This window comes from Oculina patagonica, chromosome 8 (assembly GCF_052425735.1).
Source record: "Oculina patagonica isolate OP01 chromosome 8, crgOcupat, whole genome shotgun sequence".
In the NCBI taxonomy this organism is placed as follows: Eukaryota; Metazoa; Cnidaria; class Anthozoa; order Scleractinia; family Oculinidae; genus Oculina; species Oculina patagonica.
The window spans coordinates 30996269-31008768 of record NC_135765.1 but is presented as its reverse complement, the minus strand read 5'-3'; the positions used below and the strand labels follow the sequence as shown (position 1 = coordinate 31008768).

At 40.2% G+C, this 12500-nt stretch overlaps 1 protein-coding gene across 1 annotated transcript; it reads left to right on the top strand.

Annotated features, from left to right (window-relative positions):
* The first annotated feature begins 386 nt into the window (after positions 1–386).
* LOC144662371 (uncharacterized) lies at positions 387–12281 on the top strand. Its single transcript, XM_078523163.1, has 3 exons — positions 387–521; positions 647–672; positions 7747–12281. Exon 3 carries the CDS (start codon positions 7971–7973, stop codon positions 11979–11981), a length of 4011 nt encoding a protein of 1336 aa, XP_078379289.1. The 5' UTR covers positions 387–521; positions 647–672; positions 7747–7970; the 3' UTR covers positions 11982–12281.
* The last annotated feature ends 219 nt before the right edge of the window (positions 12282–12500 follow it).

The window sequence follows — 12500 nt, the reverse complement described above, 5'->3', positions numbered from 1 at the left end:
GTAGCTATAAATAAATTATGTGGCCAAGGCCATTTAAAATGAGGCGTCTCTGTTTTTTCTTCGTCCATCGAAGAAAGTCAATCAGTGGAGAGGTTGGTGCTACAACGTTCAACATGGGGTAGCTGGCGGTTAATAAACTGAAATTATTTACACAGAATTTGTACGAAATGTTTCGTCGAAGTTTCCTGAAATCACAATCAAAAACGAGGATTTTTAGACTTTTTACATTATCTCTTCTGATTTCTTTGTCGATCCTTTGGCGTTCTGGTAGCGTTCTTGGTACCGTGACTGTTCTTGTTGGCACCGTGACTGTTGTCCGTGACAAGACGTTACATATTAACTACAAATTACGTCATACCAGATTGACCTTTTGCGGTTTCTGGCGGTAAATTTCTTTTCGCTTTGGTTCAGTCTGCTGTTTCAGGAGCTTATTATTCGGGAGATAATATTGTGCTTGTAGGTGATTGTTATTCAGTCCGGAGCTGTGGTCAAGATGAAAAAGAGAAGCCGTTTTTCTGTAGGTAAAGTAAATCTTAATTTGATAAGCAGAAAGTTTAGCATAGACATAAATTTCACAGTTTTTACAACTAGCGAGCTTCATATGAGAATTAGTAGTTAATATTCATAATGTATAATCGTATTTCAGCTCAGAAAATGGATCCCAAGCTGCAGGTTAGTTTGAAGAGTGATTTTTATGACTTGGCAGATAGCTAACTTAGAACACCAGAATAATATGGAGGCTTTTGCAGTGTTATTGGTTTGAATAAGCCTGGTCGTCTGTCTGCAACTTGAGACATGTTTTGGATTCCCGGATATTTTGAATATGTTGTAATAAAATGTCGTACTGAATGAGAAAAGAAACAGAGTAATTCCTAAATGAAGTGACGCAAATTGGGGCGAAGTGCAGTGATTTCATTGATTTTGTTGTGAGACAAACAAGCGTGCAGAATTGAAGTGTCACTTTACTTCCTTGCTATTCTGAGCCCAGCGAAAACTAGCGCGTCAACTTTAGATCGGAAAAGGTCTCTGGAAGCACTAAGAACTTCTTAATGGAAATAACGGTGTTACAATTGGTTTAAAACATCGATTATAGGGAAATTGACAAAAATATCGGACTGCCGGTCATTTAGTGATTTGAAACCCTTGACCGGCAGTCACGGCAAGCGTGCGCATGCAGATTACTTGCTTGCTATTCTGAGCCCAGCGAAAACTAGCGCGTCAACTTTAGATCGGAAAAGGTCTCTGGAAGCGCTTAAAAACTCTTAAACGAAATAACGCTGTTACAATTGGTTAAAGCCATCGGTTTTAGGTGATTTGACAAAAATATCGGACTGCCGGTCATTTAGTGATTTGAAATCCTTGACCGGCAGTCACGGCCGCGTACTTGCTTGCTTTCTGGCCCAGCGCTGCGCGTCAACTTTATCGTAGGTCTCTGGGCGCTTAAACTCTCGAAATAACGTTGTACAATTGGTTAAAGCCATCGGTTTTAGGTAATGACAAAAATATCGGACTGCCGGTCATTTAGTAATTTGAAATCCTTGACCGGCTGCAGCGTTAAATTACAGTGCCTTGCTGCTTATAATTTTATTGTCGATACATGTACTCATATTTAGCCAATCTTGCTTTCAAAATTCTGTTTTTTTTTTTGTTTCTGTACAGGTCATCAAATGTGTGCTTTACTTGTTTTCTTAATCTGTCAGGCGTTATTGGTACAATGAGGCCCAGGATACTGTGCATGGTTGTATATTTCAATATATTTAGGTTGTTCAACAATATTACAAGTACATACCATTTGAGAAATTACAAGTATACCATTCGAGAGCATCATTATTGAAAGCATACAATGTAGCATGGTAAAATTCAAAAATTCATTGTGCTATCTTTTATTGCCACTGAGAAAAACAATATCCTGAGATCTTGCTTTGAGGAATTTAATAAGAGCAACCAATGTTCACTTTTGCTGCCTCATTTTTGTGGTTTTCTGTGACAAGCTGTTACATTTATGTCTACATGATAAATTGGTTGTTATCTTTTATCCCATGCAATGATAAATACAATCAGTCCAAAGGTTGAGGTTGATATCACAGTTATCTCGCACACATATAGTACAATATAATGAATAAATAATAAATTACAGTAAAATTTTAAAGAGGAAGCCACATCAGTTCTTGCTGGTTTTCATGTGGGTCTTCTTTCCATGTCAAATTGGAATTTAACAATAAAGTGTAAGGTAATGTCAATAAAAATAAATATTTACCTGCAATGCTTCTTTGGATAGTATTTTCAGATTATCAAAAGCAAATACAGATTGCAATAATATTTACAAGGTTAGAAATGGCTAAAACTTCAGCCATTTTTAGCCTTGTAAAGATTTATTTTAATTACAAAGAACAAATATTATGGACAAATTGGTGGCCTAATGGTTGGTATGCTGGACTCTGGATCGAAGGGCCCAGGTTCGATCCTGGCCGGGGTCATTGTGTTGTGTTCTTGGGCAAGACGCTTTACTCTCATAGTATCTCTCTCCACCCATGGCCAGTACCAGCGAACTAATGCTGGGGGGGGAGTAAGCCCGTGATGGACTAACATCTCATCCAAGGGGGGGGGGGGTAGAAATGCTCCTAGTCACTTCATGGTACAGAAACCAGGATAAGTTCCAGCATGGTGGGCCACTAGGCTTGACATGGACTTTACCCTATTATGGACAAATACTTCCTTTAAAAGAAGCCTCTGGGTTTTGTTGTTCTAAATGATCTACAAAACCTTGGCTTGAAGCTGAACACTGATATCATATTCACAATTCCATAACGGTATTTCATTAGTCAAAGCCAGTTGTCCTTGACTAAATAGTGACATATTTTTATCCAGACATGTGTTTTAACAAACTTTAGTATTTACTTGGTCCTTTGAAATGAGCAAGGGCAATGATCTCCCAGTATGGGCTTCAGTTGAGAGCTAACATTAATAAGAAGTTTATTTGATCATCAACCTTTTGTGCCCCAGGGGGAGCACAGAAATATCTGTTTTTCTCTAGCCAGGTATTGATATTGCCACCCTGTCTATTAGCCAATCACCATGTATGTTGTATCTTAACAAGCCCTAGCCATGTAAAATGTACTGATCAAATATAAATTTCAGAAATCCGCACCCCCTTCCCTGCAACCCACGAGCATTTGAAGTTGTGGTTGTTCAAGTTATTATTCCCAGGCGAAGGATATTGTTCAAATGCCCCACATAACAGTCTCATTCTGTGATCAAATTCCCTTTTCCCCGAAAACCTACTGGTAGTAAATGGGCAAAATTGACCAGTCAAGCAGAAGTTTCTTTCTTTTCTGTGTATGATTTATTGGCAAATTAGATAAACCTGAAACAAACTATTCACTTTTAAATGCAAAACACAGCTTTTGCAGGCCCTTCTTTTGCAGCCACAATGTCACAAAAGAACACGGTTGATCAGCTTAAAAGTCAAAAGACCGCTTCCTTCCTAATCTCAGCCAATAGCCACTTACATAACTGTGAACGGTTAGGAATCATAAACAAAATCAAAGCAATTAGCTTAAATCTCCCCCACCCCTCCCATATGGTTTCAATTTCCCTGCTGTAATAACAACCACTGATGTCAAATTGCCGACCCTTCAGCCTTGGGGTAATTGGGTAAATAATGCCCAAGGGAGGGGAGTGGCTACATTTCGATTTTAGTCCTAAACTTCACCACAGCCTGCTTTCAGTGTGTTAAAATACCTTAAGGTACCTCAAATGGCAATCAGATCAAACAACCTTAGGCAGAGACAAGTTTAGCCTGTGAATACAGCCGCCTCTCATTCGAGTCCCTCACAGAAGAGCGAATGAGAGGCAGCTGCATTCGCAGGCTAAGACAAGTTGTGTACATTAAATTTTGCCAGTGACATTTTTGCCTGAAATTATATCCCTGTAACACTCCAACAAGCACCACCCACCTATGACAATGCCTTGTGTTCCTTGAAAAGAAAAAAGATTGGAAAAAAAACAACTATGCATCATGATGGTGCAAAATGTATGTGTGATTAAAATGTTGTTAACAAAAAAACTAGCCATAACTTGACTATGATAATATTATGTCCCTTGTCATATAATAACAACAGTCATTTTATTTATGTAAATTTTATTGTCTGAGACGTGGCATTCCATTGTGTTCAGTCATCTATTTTTATTGTTCAACAATCCATAACAAATAATTGCTTAAAACTTCCGTACTGTTGTCTGGGAACCTGATCGTGATGATCAAGGAAGTACTCAAGAAAGTGGACTGTGAACAAGAAATGGGGAAATTATTTTGGAGTGATCACTAAGCAAAATACTCACTTAAAATCGATTCAAAACCTTGAGAAATACAAAGATAGTGAACAGAGAGTTTAAGGTTTAAATTTCATGAATGATAAAGCTTATGTTCCCCCTGACGTACAACATTGCGAATCAGGCACTTGAGATATTTCTGCATGGCCGAAATTTGTAACCCTGCATTTCATATAAGCAAGCTTTGCTTTCAAAATGAACGCTTTGAAAAAAATAAAAGAAGAAAACGACAAAAAACCAATTAACGCACTACGTACCAATTTCTAAAATTAGCGTGTCGACAAGGCGACCGAAGTGACGGGTATTCTGAAGTTGCTCCTGAGAATACAGACTCAAAAGCACACGAGTTCACGTGGCTGCCTTTAGCTTCTTCTCAAGCATACTCCACGGCTTCTAGATCCTTCGCAATACCTGATCTTCGTTGTCGTTGTACTATTGAATGTTTCTATTTGGTTTGATGGAGAATAGCTTCCTCCTAAAGGCTTGGAGGACGGATAATTTCATCGAATAATCGCCACACTTTTCGAGTAAAATCTTTACAAAAACAACACAGGGAAGGTCACGTGTTGAGTCTTTGACGTCATAGTGAGACCTGCCGCTGTGAAATATGCGGGCTCACTTGGAACCAGATTCGAGCAATGAGGGCCGAAAATTTGCAGTTTTCGGAGCTCGAAATTTTTATGAAGGAAGGCTTTTTAATTTTTTCTTTCTGGATCAAGGTTCTCTATAGACCCCGGTGAGTTACTCTGTGGCAAAAAATGTCCGAAAAAAAATTGTGAAATTTGGTCCTAGTGGCACTTTAAGTCTCTTCGGTATTCTCCGGACATCTTCGGTAGTCTTCGGAAATCTTCCAAAATGATCGGGGATCGTCGGAAAATGGCCGAAAACGTCTTGATATACTTAACAAAATTATATTTACCTTTTTTGGAGCTGTTTTTGTTTCTTTCTCGATACATTTTCTGTTACAGTGAATTTTTTACTGTTAGTGGTTAAAATGCCTAAAATTTCACTGTTTCATGTTACAGAGCCAAAAAATTAAGTGTTTATCGAGGTACCCCCATTAAGACCGTCAAAAACGATTGTTTTTCTTGAATTTTTAATTTAAAGCGAGGGTTTCACAGTAATGCGCATGCGTGAGGTGACAGCTTCCAGAATAAGTCATACGGGTCAACACTAAATTCAAAGTAGCGATCGTTTGTTAAATCCAAATGAATCCGTCGTTAAACATTGTCATCTGTCGTTCCGCTTAGACAAACTGAAGTCAGCTATTTCTCAAGTACCCGAGAGTGATGTTTTGTCGACTGATTGAGGCATTTGGGCAACGAAAAAGCCATTTAACATACGGAGTCTTGTAAGCGACATCACGATCGACCGGCGACGGGACGTTCTCAAGAGTACTTGGCGATAGAAAAGATAAACAGATCAATCTGGTGTGGTGCTGAGCGGTCTTGTGTGGCTTACAGAAGGATTTATCATTTAGAAATTCATAATTGCCCCCGCAGGGTTTTGGCCCAGAGGCCAAAACCCGAGGAGGCACCCTAGGACTCCCCGCGTGTATACATACAAGGACAAAGAATATTTGTTGAAAAAGTAAGAAATGTGTTTGTAATGGGCGAAGCGTTCTCGATTTGACAAAACTAGGCGCGCACGGTCGTGACGGGTAATATTTTAGCAAGCGCGCACGGTGGTGTCGGGTACTTGCAACCACGAGGTCGCGTTTCGAGCTTCGCCATCTGCTAGCAGCGTTTTGTTTTCCGGTTTTGGCCTACGCGTGTTCACAGATTTGTTCGAGCGGTTTCTCTGCTTTGGTTGTGTTAAGTGATATTTGAAGCAAATGTTAGTAATACGTCGAAAGATTTCGAGCAATTGGTTTCGTGTTCTTGGCTACGTGCCGGCTACCTATGATCCAAGCGTTACATTTGTAAGGTTTGCTTTCGGAGGTTTGTTGTATCGTATACATCTTACAAGTTACAACGAGTAATAAACAAACGCGTGAACTTTGTCATGTAGTACAAGGTACAACGTAATTCGTATCGCTAACAAACTGTCAGATTATTTGATCCAAAGAGTGGGTTGTTTTCTCGAATCTTTGAATGTGCCATATTTTGTTACTCGTGGAATTTTTTAGGCTTTTTGGCCTGGAAATTATTGTAAGTTTATTTTGAATGTTATAAGCCCGGGAATAAGCTTGTGTGTTGTCATCACGAATAATGTGTTATGTGTTATTTCCGCTAGGTGTTATTTCCGCGCGCTAGGTAATATAATTCGACTTGAACTTGTGAATATTTTTAGGACGCAACGGTGTCACACAACAAGAAATTCCGCATGACACAGTAAAAAAGAAGCCTAATTGTGCAGTCCATCGGCATTAATAATTAAAGGCGACAAAAAACAAATTATAAAAAGGCGGGGGCAGCTTTATAGTGAGAACTATTACTAGTTGTAGAATGTGCGGGTTCGTATGAACATTGTTTTGATGCGTTTGAATAAAATTTATAGGTGTGATGTGACCGTGGACGCGATAAGATACAAACGAGCGATCACACAGATTGTTTGCTCACTGCATAAAGATCACAAGGTTCTCTTGCAAAACAAAATACAGCGGTAGATTGTTGATACCATTTAGAAAATATCTACAAGGAGTTACAGCTATTTTAGATCGCGGCATAAGCTAAGAAATCTCATGTCCACATCGACGTTTGCGCGATTGTATTCCTGCATCGTACGTACGTTTCAGTCGAATTATCCGATTTATCTTCACAGCAACTTCATGCGAGTGAAAGAATTCTATCATAACAGAAGCGTTGAATGTACAAGCTTTAAAGTATAAGGAAAACTGAACTTTCTCGTTATACGCTTTTTATCAATCATTCCAGACATATAAACAAAGCAATGCGGAGGTATCTTGTCGTGTAGCTCGCCGCGTGATTGCAAGGAAAATCATTCGATTTGCTTTCATCTTTCCAGTTGTCTTTCCTTGAGCACACACCATAACACTGGCAGTTGAATGATTTGCCAGATGCTGGCGACATGTTCAGCATGAGCTTTGAAATTGTGAAGAGAGTTGATTTGAACGAGTCAGACGAGTCAATCGATCAGCTTTCACGAAAATTCCATGACACGGACAAAATACGCGCAGGATTTGCATATTGACATATCGCTTCCGATTGGTCTGTAAACAATAGAAGTGATTTTGCTTGCGTCATAACTTGTACATGCGCAGTACCGTGAAAATGTCCCTTTAACTTTCTTTATTTTGTTGCCCCGACGGATGGGCTAACACCCGAAACGTCAGCTTTTCCAAATCCGGTACAGCCATAATTTACTTTTTATCAACTTCAACCTGATAATCAACGAAGTGTTACAATATCGGAAACTTGAGAGTTTTTGCTTTTATTTTTGTATTTAAACTAGGAAACGTCTCTGCCAAGCAGTGGTTTGTCTCAAGACTTCATGGCAGCTCAGCCCTTGACTGCGGTCTTCAATCGTCTCCCCCGTGCAAAACCATCCACCAAGTTACCTCACGTGCGCATGACGGTGACGTCATCAACATTGACGGAGCAGGCACGTCACGTGACCCTTATCCTTGTGAGTCTAACTCCACTGGAGAGAAGGAATTGAAGACAGCTAGTGTGGTCATGCGCAGTAATAACACTCGTGCGTTCATTGCTTGCAAGAACAATAGCTTTCGATTTTCGTGTGACTCTAGCGTAAACCCTTCTGATGGAGTTTCTTTGAAAGGAATTACATTTGTTAGCACTGCTCTACATCTTGATGAATGTTCTTTAAAGATTACCGACTGTAGTTTTGTGAACGGATCCAGTGGCGCAGTATTCCTGAACTTCGTTCGACATTCTAAAGGAAACATTGATCTGGATGGCTGCAGCTTCCAAAACAACAGCGCCAGTGTTCTTAAGATTTCCGGCAATTCTGTGAATTTAATCATTTTTAATTCCTCGTTTGCTTACAATAGGCTTCACAATGAAACCGACACTTTATTGACAATGTCAGCACAAACTTTACAAGTACAAGAGATTGCTAGATTCACTGTTAATTTTACAAACATAATTGTCTCACAAAATAATTGTTCTGGTCTTGCATGTTTTGAAATTGTCGCTGGCGTAAAAGGAAACTTAACCCTAGAGATGAATCAAGTAACGTTTGAGAACAACGAAGCTGGAGAAAGTATTCTTGACATTCGAAATTCTTCAAAGGCGAACATCGAGTTCAAATCAACGAACTTTACGAAAAACGCCGGTAGAGCTGTCAATCTTCACCATGGCAACGTGCTTGAACTGAAAATCGTGAAAGGAACGTTTTTTGAGAACAACATTAGACAGAGGGGGAACGGAGGAGCTGTTTCTGTCAGCGGATTCGCGCAGAAGGCTTTCGTCTCTTTGTCGCGGTCAAACTTTACATCCAACAAAGCTGAAAATGGCGGTGCGTGTTCTTTCCAGGATATGTTTTTGCTTATATTGGATATAGAGAGGTGCCAGTTCGAACAAAACAAAGCCTGGATCTCGGGCGGTGCTATAGCTGTAGGAATTAATGAAAGTTCGCCGCAACTTAATGCCACCATAGATATTTGCAATTCGCATTTCAGAGGTAATATCCTCCAATCAGAGTCCAAGGAGGCAAACCACAGCATTCGCGATTTTTTAATAGCCAGTGACGACTGGTCAGCGTGCCCAGGAGGAGGTGGTGCGTTGACTATGTGCATGTCACACGCTCAGAGCCTATCATTAACAAACAGCACTTTCAAAGGCAATAAAGCAAAAGGAATAAACACTGCCGGAGCAATTTACGCTAAGATGGGCATCCTTTATAGGGATGCTGTAGTTTCGAACTGTGAGTTCATCCGAAATACGGGCGATTCATGGATCGGTACCCTTGAACTTGTAGTTTCTGGCAAGTTATCAACATTTCAGCAAAGGATAATAGTACAAAACTCGACATTCTTTGAAAACAAAGGGAGCAGTTATTATGACATTTACTTATATTCAAGCAACTTGATAATAAGCTGCTGCAAAATACAAAGTAACTCAGGCGGTGGAATATACTTTGGAAAGTATTCTAAAAACATCCTTGTGGAGAATTCCATAATAAGTGACAACGTTAACTTTCAGTTATATCTTTACACTGAAACCGCCATCAGCAGAGTTAGTAACACATCGAAGTATCAATTCAAGAATGTCTCATTTACAAACAACAACTGCAAAATAAAGAGCTCTTTCTTTCGGGTTTCCATATATACGAATCAAAGTTTCTTGCTTTTCCAAGCAAATACATTTCTGAACAATTTTTGCAAATCAGGAGTCGTGAAGATTTCTATTTTGATTTTGCCGTCCGTCAAGTGCCCCGCGGTCGTGGTCACCATAAACAATACGAAGTTTCGTGGGAATTCCGGAGTTTCTGAAAGCACGCTAACAATACTTGATGCCGAAAAAGTTGACATTCAAAATAGTAATTTTACAAACAACTTCGGTGGTACAGATGGCTCGCACATGCACGTGCAGATGCGGACAAACGGTGAATTGACAATTTACAAAACCAACTTCTATCAGTTTGAGAAATCACAAGTCTACCGTGCCTCGAATGAGAAACCATACAATGGATTCTTAACAGTGGCAAGTGCAGGAAGCATGTCAATCCGTGAGAGTTCGTTTGTGTTGGATCCACTAAGTAGAGATGGAAAGTTTCTCATCCTTGTTAAAGGTGTACACAAGGTAGTCATGAACGATTCGGTACAAATCAAATCCCCGGTCAGCTCTAAGCTTCTTCTGCATAATTTCTCACACTTGGAAGAAGGGCCGAACTCTAAAACTCAAATCACGTCGTTTTCATTAGTCACCGAGTCGTGTCCCATAGGAACTTACAGTATCGACAGAGGCAGTAGTATAGGATTCACTATTGGGGAGAACCCTAAATGCCTGTCTTGCCCGACGGGTGGAAACTGCACCTCTTCTCTTTCAGCAAGGCACAACTTCTGGGGATATCCTATTGGCAATAATGTGCACTTTAAGCTCTGTCCCCAAGGTTACTGCTGTCCGGCTGTAAATCAAACATGCGCTTACCACAACAGTAGCTACCAGCATTCTGGTTGTCAAGGAAACCGGACAGGGATTCTTTGCGGAAGATGTAAGCAGAATTTCAGTGAGACGCTGTTTACAACGAACTGTCTTCCAGTCAAAGACTGCACCCATTGGTGGTATTTGATCATAATTTTCATCTTCATAATATCGTTTGCTCTGTTTCTCATTCGAAAGCCGCCAGTGTTTGAAATATTGATGGCAAATCTTACATGGTTTCTTCCGAGGCACAGAAGGAAAGATCACGACGACTACAACAGCCTGGACAGTGAAGCCAAAACAGACAGCACTTCATCAAAATCTGGATTCTTAAAAATCCTTTTTTACTTTTATCAAGTTGCTGGAGTTTTGACCGCTTCGTACTTTGGCGTGAGCGAGGTGTTAAAAGATAACATCGCATTACCAGTGATAAGCCTTCTTGACTTTAAGATTTCTGTCAATAATGATTGGAGGATCTGCCCCTTTCCAGGAATCACACCGCTTTCAAAAACACTGTTCCAACTTGCAGCTGTTACGGCCACTGGTTTGTCGATCCCAGCTGTTTACCTCTTGCACAGCGGTCTAAACAAACTGCGCAAGCGTACACCAGTGCTTCCCCCAAGTGGTCTTTACCTTGCAGCGACCCTGGAAATCTTGTTGCTAGGATACTCAGCGGCGACTGGAACAGCCATGAAGCTGCTGAAGTGTGTAGAAATACAGCACGTGTCTCGCTGGTATTATGACGCCGAAATCACGTGCAATCATTGGTGGCATACAGTGGCTATTATGGGAATAGCTCTGTACTTGATCCCGTTTATATTCGCGCTATATTTTGCTTCATTTCAGTTGTATCGAGGGCAGATTTCAGCAAAGATTTTTATACTGGTGTGCTTTTTTCCCCTACCATACCTTCTCCTCCTCTTCATTGCTTATTTCGTGAAAGTAATACGTCACTGTCAAGAAACGAAATCTCCGTGCAGAATTTTTTATCATGAAAACGACAAGGACACTTATTTTTCGTTCACCACAGGACACCCAGTTCTTGAAGTCCTAACCGCTCCATTTTGCAAACCAGAGGGTGACCGATTATCTGGAAGGATTCACTGGGAATGCATTCTTATTGGGCGCCGATTTATACTGATCGTGGTTGGCTCGCTTCTTACGCATGCGTTTCTGCGCACGGTTTGCCTGACAATCCTATGCCTGTTTTTCCTTTTGCATCACGTGTACCAGAAGCCATTTGCCCAGTTCCGCGAAAACCTCGCTGAAACCGTTTCCTTGACAACCCTGGTCGTCATAGCAACACTGAACGTTGGATTGACGTCCTATTACTCAGAGGGGACTGAAGCTAGTGATGTTCAAGCGCATTATGTACAAGGCTTTCTTTTGACAGAAGCTGTCTTACTCTGCGCCGTTCCTCTCGTGTTTGCAGTGTTTGTTTCCTTGTCGTTGATTTCGCAGCTTGTGAGGCTGGTAATAATTGTAATCCGAGCGGCACGGAGGGTAAATTTTAAATCGGAAACCTATGAACACAGTCCTCAACTCGGTCAAGTTCAACCTTTAATTTCCTCTGTGGCGTGACAATTCTACGATAAATTTTTATTAAGGAAAATAAATTTTAATCACTGATTTCAGCCATCTTTCGCACAAATTAGTGCCTTAAAATTCCTTTCAGTAATTTACAGTTTCGAACTTATAAGACTAAGTACAGACAATTTCATTTAAAAGAGGTTCCACATTAGGATTCGCAAACTGTAATCTAGCTTAATCTCGCACTCCTATTGGTGGAACATTCATTAGCATAAGTAAGTAAATAAGTAAGTAAGTTGAAAGAACAAAGTATTTGAAGTATTTCAGAGTCAAAGTAGTTCACGAGATGGATGTAAAACAATATTCAATGTTGAAAATGTATTAAATTACCTTAAATGAAAGTGTTTCTCCATTTTAATAGAGATAGGTTCCGAGCTCTAAAAAGGGGAGAGAGGGGTGGGTGATCTTTTTAAAGTCCTATTCTCTGATGCCCAATGTTGCCACCAAAATTTAGAAAAGTTGCTTGCTCTCCCTCTCTTTCTTCTTCTGAAATTTCATCTGATTGCGATG